Genomic DNA, 23,445 nt, shown 5'->3' on the forward strand with positions numbered 1-23,445 from the left:
ATTATGACGGGGAATTAAAAATTTACTTCAAAAAGTTATAGACTTTTGGGAGCCGTGGCAAATGAGTATTTTACTTCAGGTTGTAGGGTATTTTGGTTCTTCCATGGCTTGTGTGAAATCTTTAACCACAATTACTAATGTATATTGGTGAAATCAAGATTTGTACATTAGTGATACTACCAATTACAAGTTTATACATGTGATACTGCAATATTGTTATTGGTACAAATGGACAATATTTTAATGCATTGTTCCAAGATGAACAAAATTCAAGAAAGCAATGCTTCAATCTTCTACTTCTTTCATGCTTCAATATCATAACATGATCATCAATCAGACAATGGTCTGTCTTTCTATGGCAGTATGTGAACTACAACAACCATGTCCAGGTACATACATAGCACAATGGACAATCCATTGCTACTTTAAGTATTTACTTACAAATTCATAAGCCATAACTGATTCACGATTAGTGGCTCAGTCTTGAACAATAACGTTTTTTAAACGACAAAGTATTTATTTTCACTTTAAAATATGCTTAGTACTTGACTAGTAGAAACAAGGTAAAAATCTGTGTCTACAGAGTTGTGTAAAATTTTAAGCAAGAACTGTCAAGAATTCTAGAAACCAACATATCAAGCCCTACATGTATTTTCATAGAGGTGTACAAAGGTGGAGTCAACAGCGCTTCTTTCCCAGTGGACTATAGCCACAAAAATGCTTGTTAGGAATCTTAAACAGAGCAATAATTCTTCCCAAAACTCAAAGCCAAAACGTCATTTTGCTGCCTGTAAGCTAAGAGCTGAATCATGTGACACCCTCCCCATGCTGTCTGAGAATCGCCACACCACTTCCCCAAAGACTTATCGTACATAGCTGCACAGTTTCTGCAACAGCTGTGCCGTCCTGTTCAGTTTATTGGTATCACTGGACACTGTTGAGTCTGAACGACAGTGCACCAGTTTTAACTAAGTTCTGGTCTGGTTTCCCCCCACCCACACAAAATAGTTCCCTACATCCTGTTTCTAGATGCAAAATATTTTGTGATACTGCACATTTCCTGCAGAACTGTACAATACAATTTTTTAAAAAGGAATTGGATAAACTATCTTCAATGCCTAAAAATTATGAGACAAATTTTGCAATGGCTGTAGCCTGGGTACCATCCTATTTCTACCGGGGTTCCTTACACTCAAGGAGCCCCAGTAGAATACGGATGATACTCAGGCTACAATGGCTGAGCCTTCTCAGCAAAACAATTCCTGGACAAGCATTAAACTATTAACTCAAACATAAGCTTCCATGTACTATGATAAGCCAATACTTACAACTAGAAATTCTATGGAAAAGAGATCATCATCTCAAACATTTTGTTAGGGGAGAAATTGTAATACCAGCATTAGCATACTGGAACTCAATAATTGCATGCTTCTAATAGTTCACCTGCAATTAAGGTTTTTGTCTAAATTGCATGTTCCAGCTGGGTATTTGTAGCTGTGTGTTTTATCAGTCATGACAGTTACTTATGCCTCATTCAGAACAGATACTGAAGGAGACATTTTTATGGCTTGGCTAGACAACTGTCTGTGTTGGGAGAAATACCATACACATAGTTCTAGGGAAGCCAGACCTGTACTTCATTTGTATCTAGTAGTAGTACAAAACTCGTCGGCACTTACCCAAGACACAACGCGTCCATTGAAGCAGGTAAGTCGTGTAGTCTCATCTGTTATTTCTTCTTTAACGACCCTGGAAGAACACAAGGCAACAATATAATAAAACTCAGTGACAAGTAAATATGGCTTACTTGTCTATGGATATATTGTTTATTAGGAAGACCATACAAGATAGTATACAAACCTCAGTGTGATGTGTGATTCAAGCTAACCTTCTAGACAAAATTTTCCCACCCACTTAAAAACAACTGTCATAATTCAAGAACTGCTGAACTAAGAACTACTATTAGGAAAATATTGTTAACATAATGCAACACCAAAACGCAGTTTCCTGGTAGACTTTCAGAGGCATATTCATTCCCAAGCTACAATATTATTGTCGATGATGTTTATTTACGGAGCTACTATGAAACCATTCCTTCGGAAAGGATTTATGAGTGGCTGAGTGCCGTAATGTTATTTGTCTGTGTATGTCATTGTTGTAATGTTTCATTCCCAAGTAGAATTTACACTGCAACATGTTGTCATATTACAATCTTTAGCAATTAAGTTGATTGATTGATTGTCTGCAAAATGTTACCTAGAAAACTGCATGTTGGCAACATCCTAAGGTTGGGGTATATATTTGGACTGAAACAGTTGCAATTTTAGCCATGGTAGTAAAAAGCAACATAGAATTTAGAAGTGGAACATTCAGAGGATCATCATGGGGAACCAGTTTCCATGTATTGTAGGAATTGAGACTATAACAACTAGAAATTAAAAAATGATGGAATGAGCTATGATGACAGTAATATATCTTACGAATCAACTTAGAATCAAGTGTGACACTCATTTGTGGTTTATCACAATGCACTAGTAATAACAAAAGGCTTTGTTTTGGTTTGGTTTGGAAAATTGCTGCTAAATTCTATTTCTATATTTTTTTCACCTGTATTTTTTAGTTCTTGGATACCAAGTGCATATTACAGGTGTGCAAAAAAATACAAAACTTTCTATGACATTTACGATTTAGATAAACCCCACAACAAGATAGACCAAATAAATGGGAACTCCATAATGTTCTGAACTCTTAGTTCAACTCTACTGGGGGAAAATCTAGAGTTGTTTTAACCCTTGGCTGGGATGCATTTTCCATATGTATGTACTTCTATGGTAGACTGCTGTACAGTATATCATTTATCCTGTATATCAAATTCAGGACCACACAAACACTCTACCAAGGATGTTTACACATACTTGTACTTTTGCCAGTGTATCTATCTGTATGATTACAATGCCTCTTTTCTTTGGTGACAAATTTATCAGCAAATTGATCAGCCTATGGCTTCCTTTTGTGTGTAAAGCATTGCGATGTAAATTTGACCAGACTGCAAAGTGTCTTGAGCTTTGTCTTTTCACATTTCTTGATACACACAGTAAGACTTAGAGCTTGCCAAGGTATGACTGATTCACTTTGAACTCATAAGACCCCAACTCATATCCATTACTTCAACAAAAGGCTTGGGATATATCCTCTAAGGTTTTTGCCAATGCCAGGGGGATAATAATACTTTCTAAGCCAAATTCTCATAAGATTCTAAATGGCATGTGTGCGAGATTTTGTGTGCGAGATTTTGTGTCCTGAACATAAGCCTAGCCGCAGAGGAAGTTGGACTTCAAAAACAAGTCTGGTATGCTTGCAAGGATCCTTCTGAGAGGTCATTTCTGATTCAAGATGGCTGCTGTCTGTGTTGGGAGTGAAAATTCAAGGGTCAGTAATCACCACAAATCAACACAACCACGCGTACAACCAGTTCCTGCTGCCTACGATCAGCGTCTCTTCATTTTCACAGTCCTTTCTAACTCTGGACTAACTCCTGATCGTCTGTAGCGAGAAAATTGCTGTTTTTTAAAGCACGTTTTCACAGAATCCGCTATGTTTATGCAAGGAACAGCTTTTCATGGCTAGGAAATCGACCTCATTTTGAAATGGACAACATTCCTGTGTGAAATTGACCCCAAGTGGTCCGTGAACCACGCTAAGATCGCAGACACATTATCGACTCTGTATTTATACCACTTCTAGTGTGCTCTCGGCGATAAATGGACTAATTTCGGAGGTCAGAATCTCCAATATGCCTCTTTCAATCAAGCGCGATCGCGAATAGGTAAAGCAGCATGTCTGACACGAACGGTGCACGGAGAAACACATGCGTTTTGTTTCAAATCAGAGCCAGTTGCTGAGGGTTTATGTGACCGTATATCTACCCCTGTAGGCACTCAAAATGACTTATCGAGATCGCGTAACTTTTGAGCAAAGAAACGGCATCAAAGATGCCATGAATTTTTCATGATCCCACAACTACAAACTAAATAAACCAAGCTATCCCTAGCTGCTAGGTCGAGCCCAAAATGGAAAACTTCCTACGATGAACAAGACGGGTGGGGGAAGCTTGGGGAGGGCTAGAGCTCCCCGATCGACCACCCAACGACTCTAAACCACACACCAAACACCTGAAGTTTAACCACAATGAGCAAATATCAAGGTTATCACGCCAATCAGGAGCTAGCTGCCCAAAACTTACCCGAAATCATCGTCCATAGACTTGAAGAAGAACTTATAGTTGGGCCGGTTGAGGACATTTTTGAAGTCGCCCAGTGTGACGCGATCGGCAGGGATTGGGAGCTTCACTAGGTACGGTGTGTCCTCATCATCGATGTGGTAAATGATTTTCGTCTCCTCCATGGCCGGAGACGGCACCAGGGAGGGGAAACTGAGGGGATATTGGGCCAAAATAGCACCCGAAATGGCCGCAGTCTTCAGTCCGATTCCCAATATGCAAATGTAGCGACGTAATTCTGACACTTATTTGCGCTGTTCCATTCACGACCGCTCCTCCCTATGGAGGACGTTGTTATATGGCTAGTCATTTCCACATCAAGGAGGTTATACTGTACACGATACAACCTTCCTCATAACTTTTCCTAGACCATAGATTGTCCCTTCCTGATAACTTTTCCTAGACCATAGATTGTCATTGGTTGAATAAGCATAACAAATTTTCTCCTGAAAATGAGAAGCAAAACAAAGAGGAAAACTCCGTTTTTATAAGTCATCAGGGAAAGCAGGTGTGCACTGGTTTTTAGCTGTCCAGTATCTGGAGATCTGTAAGGTAACTATGTAACAAATTAATATAAAGTTTTCTAAAATGTGTCTGTCCTTATATAACGGGTACCAGCAATAGTTTCGTTTTTATACTCACACAGTAAAACTTAGGACTTCTAGTTAAAACACATAAAACTACTTTTCACTATCACTTCTTACTATCATTTAACAGATAATACTAAATAATGGCTTGATGCCTACTTCCGGTCAGTTTGATTTCACCAAGGAGGTTATATCACACCTCCTTGATTTCACCCATTGCTCTGCCCTCGGACCCTTGCCCTCGGACGGTAGACAACTTCAGACAAATCTCAGCAATTGTATGGTTTCCCGGACGGGTAGCAGAGCACGACGGAACAGCGCCTACTTCATTTGCCTAATAATGCCGCAGGGGTGTCAATCAAGAGGTCATCACGTGACCGCCGACAGCCACTGGAAACATTCCTGCTGGAGAGCGGGGCTTCTGTATGCCCATATTTGGCGCATATTGAATATTGGACAACTATAAAAACATCCAGACAACAACAACTAGCCTCCACTGAGATGTATGTTTCGCCTGGGTGTTGTAGCGTACTTTTGTTGGTTATTTGATCTGGAAAGTTTTCAAAGAAATGCAACGGAACGAAAGAAAAGATGAGCAAAAACAACCCATAACACAACAACATACATCTGCTTACATCTGCTTGGATATACAATAAACAACAATAAACCTTTCGTAGGTCACATAGCATTAGGTGATTATATCGCATTAATCTTTCTAAACGTCCTACTTTTTACCCCAAAAAATTCAAAACATATTATTCTTTCGAAAATGTCCAACTGTCGAGGAATCGGTCATAAATAATTGCCACAATATTGAATACCAGTGATAACAAAATGTAGGTAACATTTTATAAAACGGCATTGCTAACATTTAGGGTTGCGAATTTCACCAGAAATTTCATTTGAAAGAAATTTGTCCCAGGTTCCTATGCCTTTTCCTGGAATCTATGCCGGATGTCCTTGAGCGGTAAACAACCATTTTCTTATTTATTCATTTATTTATTTCGCGTTTAACACCAAAGTTTTGTATGGCACTGTTGCAGTGCAAGTACAAAATGATTCAATCAAACTAAGGAGGTTTAAAGAATTATTGATCAAACACTTAAAAATGTAAAATCAATGATAAAAACAAGGCAAAACTGATAACTGATTGACAGAAGGCTTCTCAATTATGTGTGATTGTCCCCAACAATAAAAATTGAATGAAACAATTTAACCTTTTGTTTACGCTAACAACAAGTCTATGAAAGAAATGTCAATGTATCAAAATGTATGCTTTCCTTGAAAAGAAAGAAAGAAAGAAAGTAATTTTTGCTTCAAAACATGCAGTAGTATGTCACAGAGAGCATTTCACTACTTTAGTTTGGATAAAGTTAGAGTTTTTTATGAGAATTTTCCACGAAGGCGCCAAAGTTGTGCAGGTGCACCTCACCAAGGCCTCACCTGGTTGCAAAGACCACGTAAGACGAGTTTCAACAGACCGCTGAATATCGTTTTTATCTACAACATTTTACGTGGTCCATGCAGCAGTCTTCAGTTTCAACAAGTATATTTACGATCGTACTATACACGATCAAGGTATCAAGGTATGTGTATTCACGAGAATATGTGTATTTACGGAATCACGTCGTATGACCTACGCGCATGCGTAATGATTTTGAGAATCCTCCACTGAAAGCAAAGGAGGATATCGTTTAATAATTTACCCTAAATACGTCGACTGTAAAACTATAAGATATCATAAAATTTTCTCAAGTCAAAATAAAAAGGGTTCTTTTCAATACTTTGCTAGGACTTTTGCTTCCTCGATGGTTTTGCATAGCAATATTTGAGAAAATTTGGTCATGACATGAATGGTATCGCCCAAAGCGACTAGCCAGGAAACGAAGATGTCGTCCTACACGGTTCTTGGAACTAGTGCAGCTCATTTTCCTCCGCAATTTCCGACGTTTTCGGCCACGTCAAGCTCCTAAAAACGCTACTGAAGTTCAGGGCACTGTGCTTTGAAATGCTGTCTCCTTTCTTGAGGTTTAAGGTTCGTAATACTATTTTTGAGAGGCATGAAACTAGGTCGTTTGATGATCGTTTGATGTCGTTTGGCAGTTGTTGATCGATGGAGAATTTTTGCCAGACATTTTTGATTTGAGATGGAGTGGTTTTATCATTACAATTAAAAGATTCATATGTTTTGATGACGCTCCGAACCTGACATAATTAAGCCTCGTGACATAGCAAATCTTCCTGCTTAATGTTAAATTTTTCTGCAAGATTTGTTGTTGTTGTTTGCAATATGTTGCTTTCTTTCCAAATCTTATTAATTTATGGAGATAAATGTGTTTTGAATTAGATGATGTTTTGGCCAATATTGAATTGTAAAATGAGAAGGTTGGCATATACTATAGTTTGACATCAGTAGAGTAGAGTCAGTGATTCACAGGGATGGCATGGAACAGTCTTACTGGGTATGTCCTTTTGACGTTTGAAGGAAATTGTTTCAGAGGTAGTTCACATCCAAGAGGGTCTGCATGGGGGGTCCCGACAACGATTCACGCTGAATTCAGAAGAACTCCCTACGTATTACGCTAAATCAAGGAAGGCAATTACGCTAACTTTGGTCGCCTTGCTACGAATTATGTAGATAAGATGGCTTTCCCTACAAATTTCGGGAAATAAAAATAGGCTGCCTACGCCTTACGTAAAACAGCATGCAGACCCTCAGGTTCTTACCGAAATCAGCTAACATTATTTTGCATTTGGATAGAATGATGGCGATGTAGTTTGATTTTAAAAGAATATCATGATATGGTATGACATTGTTAAAAAAAGGAAACATTTTGAAGAGGGCTTACAGCACTACATACTGCCTGCAATTTAGGTCACACTGATTTAATTTTATGACATCTAATGTTACAAGCTCATTACTTTTTGCCAGTTCTGGAAAAAAACGACCTCAATTTAATTCTCAGAGGATGTCATCCATAGAACTAAATAAGTGTGGGCCGGGCTTACAGAAAAAAAGTGAAATCACAGAAAAAATGTACTTAAAAAGCTGTAGCTTTTATGAATGGATGAATATAGATTGCATAAAACAGAAAATAAGTATTTTAAGCTGTGCATTGGTAAAGGACACGTATCGATTTCAATGCTCTGGAAGTTGATGACAAGATGCAAGGTCGAAGGTCCATTCAGATGTATGAGTAGTATCCTTGATTGAATTATTCCACCATCACTTAATCCAATACAGTTAATCCAGTTATCACTATCAGGCTGTCCAGCATTAAAGAGCGAGGTGTGGAATCAATCAAATCTGTCATTTTGTGTAAATTGACCTGGCAGACCTATCTCTTTACAGAATTAAGAAGATGGAGGTCGGGCTACGTGTCATTCGAGGCCCCGATTGGAAGTGGGCAAACCAGGACGATGGCGAAGGCCACATCGGAACCGTGGTGGAAATTGGCCGACCGGGGAGCACGGCATCCCCTGATAAAACTGCTGTTGTCCAGTGGGACTCTGGGATGCGTACAAACTATCGTGTTGGCTACCAAGGGTCTTACGACCTCTTGGTGTATGACAATGCTCCCATCGGTGTGAAGCACCCGAATATCATCTGCGATGATTGCAAGCAGCACGGGATACGCGGGGTTCGTTGGAAATGTACAGAGTGCCATGACTTTGACTTGTGTACAGTTTGTTACATGAAGGACAAGCACCTTACGACCCATCAGTTTGAAAGATATGAGACTGCACAGTCAGCTGGGTAAGTTTGCAGTCCTTGCTGTATACAACACATGCATATAATATTACAAAATATTGAAACTACTCATGTATTGCCATTATAGAATGTGTACATTTGGATCAACAGTGAACTAGACATGTATGTGGAGAAGATGTTGTGATATGTAATTTAGTGTTGTGATATGTAATTTAATGTCTGTAGTACAATCACTGGTCCACTACACTATTTTGATTCTATATTTTCTCTATTTTGATGTTTATGAGGAAACAAAATGTTTCACTTTATTCGCAATTAAAAGAGTGTGTCCTGAACCTTTCCCTTTTCCACAGAGTACGAGTGCCCAAAAGACATGGCTCTGTCAAAGTCCAGTCCAGAGGGATCTTCCCTGGTGCACGTGTAGTCAGGGGACCAGACTGGGACTGGGGCAACCAGGATGGTGAGGCTTTCTCTTCATTAGCCCTCATTACCAGGATACTTTTTTAAAACAATGTTTAATTGTTTGTATAAATAGTAACTAAATGTTATGAATAGATTTTCAAAATTTTGTTTTAAGAGGATAGGTCTTGGAGCAAGGTTGAGCAACAAAATTAGAATTTTTGATAGGATTAATCAGCATTAAGATAGGTGACTGTGTCTAGCCATTCCCTTTCAAAATACAGATCATAAGTTTGTACATCCAAAAAGTAAGGATAAAGATTATGGGGACAGTATGGCCGTTTACTGTTTAGAGGGGAATGTTAAGTTATTCCTACTTAATCAAGGGGTTGATGTTCACATATTTAAAAAACAACCTCTGCTCTTGTTTGAATTTCAGGAGGCCCAGGGAATACTGGGAAGGTTATCGAGATCCGTGGTTGGGACAACGAATCAGGGAATAGCGTGGTTCAGGTCACCTGGTCGTCAGGGGCAACCAACGTGTACAGGCTGGGTCACAAGGGCAAGGTCGATGTCAAGTACACCCAGGATGCAACAGGAGGGTACTACTATAAAGATCACCTCCCTAAACTAGGTGGGTACACTTTCTGCTTTTGGCAATGGCACCGAGGTTTGCTAACACTGCTGTATACAGTGAAGTATGCATCACTGCATACATGCTTCTTATGGAGTCTGGAGCTTTTGAATTTGATAAATTTATTTCAAATATCAGCTGCTCTTTTTCCATGTCTATATTGAATTTTGATACAGTGCAAGAGCACTATGGCTAGTATGAGGAATGAAGTATGGTACAGCAAATGTATGCAATAGTGTATGGAAACCATCATCCTCAAAAGGAAATGTGTTGATAAAAGACCCAAATGATATAACAAGAGTAGCATTACACTGGATACCAGAAGGAAAGAGGAAACAAGACCGACTGAAGAACATGTGGAGACAAAAAATGGCAAAAAAACTGGAGCACTTGTCGTACATAAAATAGTATCTAGAGCGTTGCCCAAGACAGGAGATGGAGTAGTCTGTGTAACGCAAACTCCGCTGTCCAGGGCTGTAATGTTTGGCGGGCTGCTATAAGCGAGATTTAATCAGGCTAGGAGATGGAGATCTTTTGTTGCTGCCTTACATGCCAGGAGAGATAACAGGTAGTAAGTGGTGAAACTAAAAGCACTATCAAATAGATGTGTAATGCAAAAATGTAATAAAATGTTTAAATGTTTCAGGTTACCACCATCAGCAGACCATCGTCAGCCACATGGAGCCAGTCACCAGTGCAGCAGGACAAAACTTCCGAGTGGGAGACAAGGTGAAGGTTCAGCTTGATGTGGACATTCTCAAACAGTTGCAAGAAGGACATGGCGGGTGGAACCCCAAAATGGTTGAGGTAAGAATTTATACTGATGTTGAGAACTAAAAGGAAAATTGTACTGTCAGACCCTCATTTTTTGTTGATACTTAACTTATGCATAGCTTTCTGAAAATGTTATAGATTTTCCCAGCTAACTTGATTACATTTTAAATTGGATGTTAACATACTGTCACTTTTGAATTAAATTGGTGATAGGTTGGATAACCATGCCGTGTCATCACTCTCCAATGTTGTACACAGTATATAGGAAAAGCAGGAACAGTCCACCGTGTGACAGAGAGGGGGGACATCAGGGTTCAGTATGATGGCAGTTCCAACCGATGGACCTTCCACCCAGCTGCTCTTACAAAGGTTGGTTATGATAAACAAAGCACCAAACAATAGAAAGATGGATACCTTGTCCTGTTATCTGAATGTGTATAATTCTTTTTATCCTCTAAAGTTGGGATTTAAGTTTCTTATTATTGTTTGTATAGTCTCAGACAATTGTAAGTTTTAAGTCAAATATAGTATATATTTTATAGTACAATCAGGGTTGGACAAGTTTTCTAAAATTGACTTGTCCTATCGGGCAAGTGCATAACAAATTTACTTGCCCGAAACAAATTTTCACTTGCCCGAAATTCAAGTGAATTTTTAATGCATTTTTACTTGAAGCGATGGAATTCTTTTATCATTGGCTCAATTTTTCTGTATTGACCAATGCTTGATGCTGCAACTGTGAAAAGTTACATGTATATCAAAGTCCCAATCATTGAAAAATCTTACTTGCTGAATCGCGCAAGTGGGGTAGGACATGCACTTGCCCTATGGGCTATTTTACTTGTCCGGGACAATAGGGCTAGTGGACTTGTCCAACTCTGGTACAATGCTAAACATTCTTCCATCAGTATTGATCCTGAAGAAGGCGACAGTGGTCGTTGAAAATTTGATCTGTGTATAATATTGTGTTGGAAGAAAGTTTAGCACTGTACTAATGATTACTACCAACACAGATGAGCTTCCATGATTGTATATATTTACCTACTTTTTTTCAGGTGGACATGTTTTCAGTCGGTGATACAGTCAGGATTTCAGACAAGATGGAGGAAGTGAAGAGACTCCAGGCTGGGCATGGGGAGTGGACAGATGCAATGAGATCAGTAGGTTACCTTTGATAATCTATTCATTGTTTTTCTAATGCTTTTCTCAAGCACTTTTTCCACACCAGGAGAAAGCTGAAAACATAATAAGTTTATAATGTTGAGCCTGAAAGACCCTGAAATACAATTGCACATTTACAGGGAAAAGGACAGCTTACTACCATAGTTGGATCATTATGATATTTTGCACTGGAGAATATGATATAATGAAGACAACTCTAAAAAACGTACTAAAAGATAATCAAAAAGTCAAAGAATTAAGGTTTTTAATTTTGTCCATACTAGACCCTTGGCCAGCTGGGTACTGTGCAGAAGGTGTACCATGATGGAGACCTGAGAGTGCTGGTGAATAGTCAGACATGGACACTCAACCCCGCCAACATCACCATGGTACCCCGCTCTACCATCGACACCAACAACACCATGGCACCAGACAGGGAGCGCCACCAGAGCAGTAAGTACCAGGGCAGACATTTGTACTTCATTATAGCAGTTCATAATTCTGAATCATGTACACTGAGTGTCTATAGGCCACACCATTTTTATTTGTTGCTTCTTGAATTGGCCAGGTCCGGGTCAAAAACTCCCTGTGCTACCCATGCCGGCACTGTTTGTGGCCTGTCCCCACTATTTTCAAATTGTCAAGCAACCCATTGTTGTTCAGAAGGGTATGAGACCTCCTCTCGTACCCAGAACAGTAACACCTTGCATTAGAGCTAACCTGTGAATGAGACCCTTACAACTTTTGTTTTGGTTTTGGTTTTGTTCAGACACTGTCCTCTCGCTGCTAGAACAGATCAGAGCTATCCAGGTGGACAACAACACCCCGGACAAACTGGTCAGCGAAGCAGCACAGGGGCATCTTGGGAAGGTGCATGAGCTGGTCACCAAGCACCCTGACAGGGTAAGTGATATAAGGAGTTGTGTGACTAAAGAAAAACATGAATAGCTTTAGAATATGTACAGCTTTTTGGCAGCATTTTGATACTTGAGTCACATTAATCCACATTAGTAATTTGATAGAAGCTACATAAATTCAAATGAAAAATTAATGCTGAGAAGTGGTTCAAGAAATCTACTTGTACGTTGTATTTGTTATCTCCCAATTGATTTTTTCACCTAGCAAACATTTGTTTGGAACTTTGATACATATTATATTGATGTGTTCTTCTTAGAAGTCTTAAGACAATGCCATCTCTACAGGTAGATACCAAGAGTTCTGGGAAGACTGCACTTCAGGTGTCCTGCCATCAAGGCTACCTGGACATGGTCAAGGTTTTGATTCTAGCTGGAGCCAGTCTGGAAGTCAAGGTCAGTACTTCAGGGCTTGCGATACAAGTTTAGGGCGCGGTCATATAGGTCGTGTGATCCTCTTACGATCGCTAACTTTGAGCATTTTGGATGACAAAAATGTACGTCTCCTGCAAAGTTCAACTGTCTCGGTACACAAAATGCTGTTTTGGATCCATGGCGGTGGTTGGTTCTGTGACAGCTTGCTTGAAAGTCTTATGGCATCAAAATTGTATGATGATCCCATGACCTATGTGACTGCACCCTTAGTCACCATTGCTCCCAAGGTATGAAGTAGGGGCAGGCATCTCCAAAGAATTCACCTGTTTCTATCTGAGGCAAAATAAGAACGTAGGATGATGAACTGAAGGACATGAGAGTCATGATCTGCTTTAATGGCACACCCATTTAAAGATGGATGTCTGCACTCTTTAAGTTCCTTTTGAAGTTGTATGCAGCAGAATTTGAAGAATGTAGAATGTGTGCATTAAGATATTTTTTTATAATGTATGATAGTGATGTGGTGTCAGAGAATTCAGCTATGTCTTGTTTTTGATTAGGATGATGATGGTGACACAGCCTTGCACTATTCTGCATTTGGGTGAGTTGATATGACTGATAATTTCCCACTTGTTCATCTGTGGCAATAGTAGACATTTTTGCCTTTGATGTACACTGTAAAATCGTGAATCTTCACAGTGGTTTATAATGCGATAGGAGGAGGTTTATTACATTAGGTATTTTAAAGTTATGGTTCAAACTATTTTGTAGTACACTAGTCATATTCACAGTGTTCTAAGTTTGCAGTGTCATCACAGCAAAGAAACGCAAAATAAAACCGACACAAAAGTTTCAAGACTTACAGTATAGAAATGATTTATCTACGTTTGTAATAAGAACAGTGTGTGTTACACTGAAGCCTGATTTGTTCTGTTCCCATAGAAACCAACCAGAGATAGCGGAGTTGCTGCTGACGAAGGGCGCTAATGTGAATGTCACCAATAACAGCGGGTGTGGAGCGCTGCACGTGGCCGTCAACAAGAGCCATGTCCGCTGTGTCAGGGTGCTGCTGAACCACAACTGTAACATCAACACACAGGTGCAACACTGTTTTCTGTTAATACATCATTAGCATAATTAGGAATTTGTGACTTTTTAAAAATTTCTATTTTTCTTATTCATTCAAAATGCAACAGTACATTACACAGACCTATAGGCAGCACCAGTTGATTACATAGGTCTACAAATAACATTACATAACAATGGTACCAGACAATTTCACATAAGAAGGCATACATGTATACATGATAATTTTAAAAGAAACATGAGATAAAATACTAGGTACATAAGGATTGGAATCCTGAGTTGTGGATATTCTCTGTTGTTAGGATTCCTATGGAGACACGGCTCTGCATGATGCCATTGCCAAGGATAACAGGGACATCTTAGACATGCTGCTGGCAGTTCCGACCCTTGACCTTCAGCTGCGGAACAACCGTGGGTTCAACCCGCTGCACCACGCCTCCCTGAAGGGCAACAAGTAGTGAGTACCATTCACCAGCCTTTACTCGACTTACCTTTGTAACTAGTAGGGATGGGTAGCATTTTTTCTTGTTGGGCCAGAAAAACAAGAGCTGATAAAATTCAGTGGGCCAGATATTGGACCACTTAGAGAATGAACAGATTATACCAGTACTACAACAGCAGGCATTGGCATGTTTTGAGGGTTATTGGTCCAAGAAAATAACAAGAGCGAAGTTGAGGAGAGTTGACAATCATTTTACCAAGTTTCTGCAGTCAAATTTGGTCTAACTGAACAGAGGTAGTTAGCGTTGGATACGTAAAGGTACAATTCTCCTCCAAACATTCCTTTGTAGTGAAATGAAGCAATGATGCCACAAATTGGAATGTCTGTTGGAATCAACCATTTTTAAAATTATCCCAAATTGGATAGAATATGTCATAATTAATTGTTTTATGTTTAACATGATAGAAAACTGTCTCCCTATTTGTTTTTGTATCTTTCATGAAATCTGGGATCTCCAGTGAGAGTGATTCATCCATAGTATTGAGTTTTTGTAGAGACTGCTTAGTAAGCCAAACCTGTTGTACCTAACATTACCATTTGTCTTCTCTCCAACTTTGTCCACAGTGCTGCAGAGAAGATCTTGGCCATCTGCCCACAGCTGGTTGATGAGAGGAAAGATGACGGGTACTCGGCACTGCACCTGGCTGCTCTGAACGGCCACAAGGAGGTGGCAGATGTGTTGATTACACAGGTGTGATACGTCTTATTATCTTCTACAGACTGAGGTGATCCCATTCCCTTGGCTGCTGGTTAAATGACTCAAATATCATTTGTATCTTTGAATTTTCATGATTATATAAAAGCATAGATAACGTGTGAATGCCGTTTCATTGTCATATCATGGTACCTTATTTGACATACTTATTATAGTTAGTCCTTCTGCCTCTGCTGGAACTATCTTTTAATCATCAATTATTTGTCATGCAGGGTAGTGTTCAGCATTCACAGAGACCAGTCCATATTGCAGTACCTTTGTTAGTTGCTAGGGGCGCACATGTACACATTATCCTAATTGAAGACTCACACATCTTACCCTTCAGTCCCTATTTGTGTCCGTTGTTGTATTGTGCCGAAGGGCGATTATACCGGTTATATAGATGCAGATACAGATACAGTGTATGTAATCAACCTGCCACAGTGTCAACTCTGGGCGGATATAGCATTTTTTTTTGCTCAGTAGTTTTGCTTACTGGGGGTGTCTGTGTGGTGCAATGGCTAGAGCGTTGGAATGAGAATCAATAGGTCCTGAGTTTGATACTTGCCATGCCCCTACCCCCATGACGGTGGAGTGATGCTCACCGCGCCTCACGGATAATCTGTCTAAAGGTGCCCAAAACACTGCACACTTACAACTAAGACCCGTGAATTTTTTATTTTTTTTTAAATTTTGCTTACTTGTCTCTCTTTCCCCTCCTCAATGTTTTTAGGGCCATTGTGAGGTGAACATCTTGAACAACCGGCACCAGACACCGCTGCTCCTGGCGGTGAGTCAGGGACACACCTCCGTCATCGAGCTGCTGGTCTCACGGAGCGCCAACGTCAACATGGAGGATGAGGAGGGCGACACCTGCCTGCACCTGGCGCTCGTGAGACAGTCCGACAACACCAACCTCGCCAACTCACCGCAAGTCACAAGTGTGAGCACCTGTTGTCATGTTATAGAATACACAACATCAGCTTTTGCATATTTTTGTGTACAGTAGAAGCCTTTTAATTGCACAATGGATTACATGCAGCAGACTTCTGGTAATTGCACTGGATCCCCAAACCCCAAACCGGTGTGGTCCAGCTGGATGACTTCGAATTGTAGCACCACCCAGTTAATTGCACAAAATACACTGGCAAATGAGGTTGTGCAATAGATACGGCTTCTACTGTACATAGTTTGTGTGGCTATATAATTTGTTTCTGCTGAAAGTCTCAATAGGAATGTGTTTCAGAGGGGAAAAATATTTGTCACATTTGGGAATGACACTTTTAGATGTCAGATATATGTCATGTGAAATTTGGATGCTATATTCTGCAATGAATGCTTGAAGTCCTGGAAATGCACATTTTCAAGTCCCTGAAACAGCAAGACTTTTATGTCATTCCCATTATGTGGCATGCTAGTAGTTATATGTTTCAACCTTGTAGGGTTTTTCTCCATTTGTGAATCTTCTTTTTCCTTTGCCATCTTCATACATGTATGTGATGTCTCTATTTTCTTCACCACCTCCATGTGTAATGTCTCTCTTTTCTCCACCATTGCCTTCCTTATCCAGACCTATTCCCTTCCATCCAAGAAGCTCTTGGCATACCTCCCCTTCCAGGAGCCCCTGAGTGGTATGGCCCAGTATATCTGGGACTCTGTGGTCAAACAGCTATCCAACATGAACAAACAGGTGTCCATAGCCTTTTCCTCTCTTGCCATGCATCCTGGTTTTCCTGCTGTTTTCCATGGCCTCTTGTTGTCGTTTTGTTGTTAGTTTGCTTGTTGGTGGCTGTTTGCTGCTATTCTTCCTTCATTCTACAACTATGTAGGGATGCTACACCACACCAACCAGTTGAATGGGGACAGTCCTTGAGAATGTGTACAGTCCTTTAGGAAAGCGGACAGTCCATTACTTCTGTTCAGTGTTTTAATGGCAGCCTACTGCAGGCCTAGCAAGCACAACGTCGAGTTTTAGCCTAGACGGTACGCTTGAAAGTCGAGGACTGTCAGCTGTTCTAGAGGACTGTACACATTCGACTGGTCGGAGTGTACACTGGTAGAATTATCAGCTTAATACTTAGGAGTCATGAAACACAATTAAAAGCAAGACTCTAGTTGTGAAGAGTGTGTTTCAATTGCCTTGCAGCATTTTGCATCATTAAATCACTTGACTTTTCACACCTAGGCTCTGCATCCCTGATCACATGTACAGAAGCTGTTTTGCTTTGCTATGGCAGCAGACACCAGCCCCTTCTATCTGCTGACCTTGTTTGGGCATTATTACTCTAACAAAGGCTGCTGATTTGTTCTTTATATCATATTCTGTTACTTTTTATTACTACTTTTACATACTTGATGGTCCTTAGGTACATTCTGTATGCAATGCTTCTTACTGTTTTTTAACCTCCTTGCTTGAACAGATACCTTGCACTTTCACAGAACATAGGCATTGTCAAAAATCATTAATCAAATGGCCGAAATGACTAAAATCTAGACATATCTTTGCATAGTTGTTCTACTAAACCTTGTCAAATGTTTTCACCATACAGATCCACTCCTCTATGGGAATTGTTGACACAGGAGGGAATGCAGGAGCAGCCATTGCCTGTTTCCTGGTGCAAGAAGGGGCCAATCTCAATGCTGCCAACCAGCGAGGCCAAACACCCATGGACCTCGTCACGGACCCAAGAGTTAAAGAGCTTATCCAACAGTTTGCCAGTGCCAGGAGGTTAGGGATTTTAAACGTTTTATTGTCTGTTGGGTGAAATTCATGAGCAGTTGTTACTGGTATCCCGACTTAATTTTGCTCTGGGGAAAAAGGCAGTGCAGTGTTCACAGTTGAACAGTACTGTAGTACAGTAGCACTACTACTACTACTGTCAGTCAGTCTATTCAGACTTTGACTCTAAGACTACAGTAATTATAGTTCAGTATATTAATACATTAGATTTACGGTGTCAGGAATTTGTTGCAAAGAGGCCACTGTGAAAACTGTGAAAATTAAACCGTTGCAAACATTTCAAGATTACATTAGTCTGTCTGTAGTGTCCTAGATTGAAAAGGGTTGAATCTTTGCAGGGCTGTTATCTATTGTTGTTGTATGTCCATTGCTCTGCTCTGCAGGTGTTATCGCAAATGTTGAGGCACATCGGACACACGATGGCAGGGCTGGGGTTGGGTCTTGTACATGTCATTTCTGGTCTAGTTCAATGAGTCTGTTTTCTTCAAATTTTCTTACTCCTTGGTGAACAGAAACGCATCCATGGCAATGAACTCCCATTCACAATGTGGAATGCAGGGTCAGACAAGTTGCAAAAATTTACGACCTACAGTGCAAGTAGTGTAGTTTACATTGTCAACCATGTAAAGTTGTGATTACCTTCATTATTTATGTTTACAGGGACATGGAAGCCAAGAGCTCACGGAGTCATTCTGACGGAACAAGACCAGGTCCCTCCAACCAGTCCTCGAGAGATCCCAGTCCCCTGGATGTACAAGTTGACTGTACAGAGTGTATAGTGTGTGACGACAACATGGCCAATGTCAAATTTGAGCCTTGTAACCACACCATTGCTTGTGTAGGTAAGGGAATATCAAACGTACCAGTATCTAGCAAGCTGATGAAGCTAGAACATCCAGGTATCTACTAACCAATATTTAACTAGAGTTCGGCGACCTCATACCTCCATGAAAATTTAGAGCTTTCGTAACTTTCATGCAATTGACTAACACATTAACATAATTCATGCATGGTGTTGTTCATCATTGACTAACGTACACATGTCACAGTTATAAAATTCCCATTATTAATCATAAAGCGGTTTTGCAATTTTTACATAAATTATGCAAATAAGTTCCTCATTACCATATTTGGTATCTGCTTATATTCCACCTATCGTAATTAACATGTGTTACATGTATTGAGGTCCAGTTATTGAAAACAATGGAACTATAGAATTTCCTCATTAATTATGCAAATTAAGTCCTCATTTGCATAACATGTATATCATTATGAACATCTTTGGTTAAGCTACCCGCATGCCTGAAATGCAGGCAATCCATCGTTTCTTTCTGCAGTTATCCTCTTTGGAGTGTCTTGACAAAAACACCCATGCAGTTCCACAATTAAATGTTAGGGAGCTGAAACTTGCCCCACTTTTTTATGACACCAAAAGCTATCTACCACCAAAATATCAAGACCATAGCATGTCTGGAACAAGAGATACATTGAAAAAAATGCTATGATAGAATATTCTCATTAATTATGCAAATGTACTCCTGTTTTGCATAATTAGTATTTTATCTTGTAAAACATTGTCTAAGGTACCTACATACCAAAAATGATGAAAATCCGTTGTTCCCTTCTTGAGTTATCGTCTTCAGAAGTTTTTGACAAAAATGCCCCTGCTTTCCCAAAACTAGACGCTAGGGGGCCCAAACTTATGTCACTTATTTCTGAGCACAAGAGCTATCTAAAACTTCAAAATCGTGACCATAGCTTGCTCAGAACACGAGATAGCAAACCCGGAAGTTGCGCTGCAGTACCAAGGGAAGCCGCTAGGGGGACCAAAATCTAATCATTTCCAGCTTTCATCACACCCTACCAACACACCAAGTATGAAACCAATCCACCAAGCCGTTCTTGAGTTATTTTGTTTACACACAGACAGACAGACAGACACACAGACACACAGACAAACACAGGGTAAAATATAACCTCCATGACATTTCATGGAGGTAATAATGAAACTTGACCTGTAGAAAGATTGGCATGAAAATGTTGTATTCTTTTACAGAGATTGCCTAGTCCTTGTCATGGAAACATTTGCACGATGACAACATTTCATTTGAAAACATAGTCAATTGCAGAAAAAGTGACAACCGCATATCCAACCAAAATTTCATATTTGCCGCCAGGTGACGAGAACAAAAGAATTTTCCTTGTATCTTTTTATCATTTTTTTTAAAGTTGAATAGTTTTCATGTATGTTGTTTAACAGGTCTTGAAAGACATTGATATGGATATCAACACATTGGAGTCACTTTCAGCAAACGGAACTCTGTAGGGACAGGAAGTTAAAAATGGCTTATTATGTGGGGAAGAAAAACCTTAGAACTGCATAAAAAAGCAATAAAATAAACAACATTTGTGTAGAACCTGTACGATTCATAGTCTTGCGAGACTGACGAATGCCTACTACTACTACTAGCACTACATACAATGATGACTGTCATCACAAATATTTTCTAACAAATGAGTGTATGTTTGCCTTATCCAGAGTGCTCTACCAGGATGAAAAAGTGCATCAAGTGCCAACAGCCCATCACCAGGAAAGTCAAAATAGGTAGGAGCTGTTTTCGTGGTTATATCTTCACTGCAAATGTAAAACCACCGCAAATATTTCGCTGTCTTCTGTTTCCTACGCACTTGTTTCAATGATGAACCTCTGCAAACAAGCCATGTTCTTCCTGATGTAAAATTAAATTCTGTCAAATATTTCCCTTTTTACAGTGTTCAATAAGCAGTGTAGAAAGTTTATTTGTAAGTTTGTGCCCGTAGGCTAATTGCAAGCAATGGTAGAAACAAGATAGGGGACATGCATGTCACAATGAACAGTGATAAATATCAATGTACAAAGAGACTACCTGAATACTAGTGTTGACCATATCTATAATCTAGATAGGTGGGGTCTGACTTCTTTTTTTGGAAGCAGAGGAAGACAAAGAGCCCCACTTTTTCTACAATTTGTGGGTTTAGCGATTTTAAGAGGAAAGTGGCTTTCTGTTTGTCCGTAAATGTGGGAAAGCGGGGGTATATAAGAATTTAAATTTCATCCCAGAATTTTTAATTGCATGTTGTATCTTTGCAGACGGCCAGCCAGTAGAAGTCCAACCAACCAGAAACATCCTCCCGGAAAAGGTTGTCGAGTTGGAACGGAAAGTACGAGAGATGGAGGAGTCAGCACTCTGCATGATCTGCCTGGAACGGAAGCGTAACGTGGCGTTCCTTTGCGGCCACGCGACGTGCGAACAGTGCTCCCGTCCTCTCAAACACTGCCCCATGTGTAGAAAGACCATCACAAAGAAAATCTCCCTCTACCTATGACAGTAGTGCATGAACAGTTAATATTTATCTTTTTACTAACTTCAGCATGCCACTAGCTGAACATATAAATGATGTGCAAATTATGCAGGCAGCCAACAGTTTTTGCAAGAAAGTGTTTTGGGTATATAGCATGACTGCAGTACCATGATGGGTTTTTGATTGGTTCCCTCTGGATACTGTGCATGTCATTATGTATAACTTAAGTTCCCTCCTATGTATACATTTTTCTTCCTTCCAGAAAGATTACAGTTTATGCGTGTATGTACAATGGTCTTGTTTGCAGGAAAATTGAATTCTAGAAATGTGAGCAATATCATCTCCCATTTAACATATTTATTGTTTGAAGTTTTGCAGAATTCTCATTCTTTTTCACACATAATGTTTTGACTATTAGGGTTTGGACTATTCAGACATGTCAAAATGTTGTTGATGACTGTAGCACATCACTGGAAGAAAACATATTTTTGACGAAATTCTCAAAAGGTTTTAAAGATAGGACTTTCACATTTGCAATACAAGTGCACATGTATCAGATAAAGACAAATTCTGCAGGTTTTTTGAAAATATGTACATCATTTGCACTAATTCAGGAAAAGGTAGTATCTCTTAAGTTCAAGATTGGAAACTTGACACTTTTCAATGCAGGACACCTCCCTGCTTAAATATTAAACTACCATGATAGCATGTATATCAATTAATAATTAAACCGCCATGATAACATGTATATCAAATTCATCTTGTTTCTTTATATATGCATATATGATTTCTCTTTATACTTCATTCGTGTCAGTATATTTCCATGTGTAGCCATGCATTTTTCTTTACTCTCAATCCCTTGGAGGATTGGAAACTTGCTATACTCTCTTTGAAATGTATATGCTATTATGCCCCCCCCCTTCTTGTTAAAAAGAAGGATAAAATAATGGCAAGTTGTGGTGTGATCAAGCCTACTATATGCAATATGAATCAATATTGGCTTGCAGTAGACCCTTGGTGTAGTTGCACAGTAAGTGTGAGTTTGAAATTATATCTACATATAGGTCATAAGATATTGGCCTTTTCTTTTACACAGCCAAATTCTCCTTACCTACCAATGTTTCAGTAGCCCATCTGCTAGAAGGTGACAGACAGACTACTAAAATGTTAGCAGGTAAGGAGAAATTGTGTGTACAAAAAATTTCCTATTTTTGCCTTTATTTTAAAGTCATGGATGATGGCAAAGCAATTAACATGTTAAATAGACGCCAATAAACAGCATGATGGTATTTTCAAAAAATATATGCTGCAGAAAGATGCTGATTCTACATTGTGTATATAGATCTGTGCAAAGTTCTCTATGTTAAACATAAGATTATGCTTGTGAATCTGCAACTTCTGTTAAGGTCTCAGATATTGAAGTGACATTACAGAGTGTAGATGTCAGTATAGATCCAAAGTTTTCTTCAGAAGTTAGTATTTTGTGATTTGTGAAGAATAAATAAAGTGATCATCTGTAATATTGATGCTTTGCTTTATTATCGTATGTACATGTATATACTGTTCATGCCAGTAGGCTAAATGCACAGATGACCACAAGTGGTCTAATGGATGAAAAGGAAAATATTACAGTAATTTTAAAGTTAACTAGTGAAAAATGATCTAAAAAATCACGTGTTTCTAAAGGAAAGACCATAGTACTATCGTTAATTGCTACATCTAACGTTAATATTTCTATTTTCTTCTCTTTTTCAAGTACACAAATATTTTATTTACATAATGCGTTAATCACATGATAATTCGTGCATGACATCAAGCTTAAGTATAAAAATTCAAAATCATTCTGCTTAGACATTTTCTTATAAGTATTGTCTATCTAATAGTATATAGTTTTGAGTAGAGATTGTATTGTGACATTCATAAAAGGTACAGTCTAGTAAGAAATGTGTCTCGTCTAGTATCTTCAAGATACAAGTGGTCACAAAATTTACAAGTTTGATCGTTTAGAGGAGTACGATTATGCCTGCCGGATTCTATCTGGAATGGATGTATCAGTGATTCACATCTATCCCATTAAAATTTAACCAGGATTTCTGGAATGTGGTCATGATATCAGAGGTGATTAGAGAATAGACAGGCACTGTGGCACTTGTCGGTGGAGAAAATTGTTTTGCAGATCTTCTGTGGCCCAACGGTCCAATAAAAATTGAAGTGAAGATCAGAGCTTTCTAGTGGCTTGTGCCGAG

The 23,445-nt window shown here is 39.3% G+C and overlaps 2 protein-coding genes across 14 annotated transcripts in view; one reads left to right on the top strand and one right to left on the bottom strand.

Annotated features, from left to right (window-relative positions):
* The window catches only part of LOC118429980 (segment polarity protein dishevelled homolog DVL-3-like), a 47,568-nt gene extending 43,047 nt beyond the window's left edge, over positions 1–4,521 (bottom strand). For 6 of the 12 annotated variants that reach the window (XM_035840630.1, XM_035840631.1, XM_035840629.1 and 3 more), the window contains exons 1-2: positions 4,244–4,520; positions 1,680–1,749 (exon numbers count right to left, since the gene is read on the bottom strand). In XM_035840630.1, the coding sequence (XP_035696523.1) occupies positions 1,680–1,749; positions 4,244–4,404 (231 nt within the window). In that variant the 5' untranslated portion in view covers positions 4,405–4,520. Of the gene's footprint in view, positions 1–1,679; positions 1,750–4,243 lie in introns of all 12 variants that reach the window. The other 6 variants (XM_035840633.1, XM_035840632.1, XM_035840638.1 and 3 more) reach the window with 2 other exon arrangements.
* A 2,195-nt stretch (positions 4,522–6,716) lies between these two features.
* Positions 6,717–22,723, top strand: LOC118430461 (E3 ubiquitin-protein ligase MIB2-like). 2 transcript variants are annotated; one of them, XM_035841335.1, is made up of 20 exons: positions 6,717–6,901; positions 8,219–8,623; positions 8,932–9,038; positions 9,417–9,611; positions 10,258–10,418; positions 10,644–10,754; positions 11,441–11,545; positions 11,831–11,999; positions 12,316–12,449; positions 12,749–12,856; positions 13,396–13,436; positions 13,778–13,934; positions 14,224–14,378; positions 14,988–15,114; positions 15,851–16,060; positions 16,688–16,807; positions 17,667–17,845; positions 18,518–18,699; positions 20,397–20,462; positions 20,988–22,723. In XM_035841335.1, the coding sequence occupies exons 2-20, from the start codon at positions 8,229–8,231 to the stop codon at positions 21,221–21,223; spliced, it is 2,958 nt and encodes a 985-aa protein (XP_035697228.1). In that variant the 5' UTR covers positions 6,717–6,901; positions 8,219–8,228; the 3' UTR covers positions 21,224–22,723. The 2 variants fall into 2 exon arrangements, with proteins under 2 accessions (XP_035697228.1, XP_035697229.1); XM_035841336.1 differs by lacking the exon at positions 16,688–16,807.
* The last annotated feature ends 722 nt before the right edge of the window (positions 22,724–23,445 follow it).

Source organism: Branchiostoma floridae, chromosome 14 (assembly GCF_000003815.2).
Source record: "Branchiostoma floridae strain S238N-H82 chromosome 14, Bfl_VNyyK, whole genome shotgun sequence".
In the NCBI taxonomy this organism is placed as follows: domain Eukaryota; kingdom Metazoa; phylum Chordata; class Leptocardii; order Amphioxiformes; family Branchiostomatidae; genus Branchiostoma; species Branchiostoma floridae.

Bases quoted from the DNA above. Each gene is read 5' to 3' on its own strand.
- LOC118430461 (XM_035841335.1), top strand. From the start codon at position 8,229: ATGGAGGTCGGGCTACGTGTCATTCGAGGCCCCGATTGGAAGTGGGCA. The intron at 12,000-12,315 runs GTAAGTACCAGG...GGTTTTGTTCAG, and splicing joins CAGGGAGCGCCACCAGAGCA to ACACTGTCCTCTCGCTGCTA. The intron at 12,450-12,748 runs GTAAGTGATATA...CCATCTCTACAG, and splicing joins TCACCAAGCACCCTGACAGG to GTAGATACCAAGAGTTCTGG.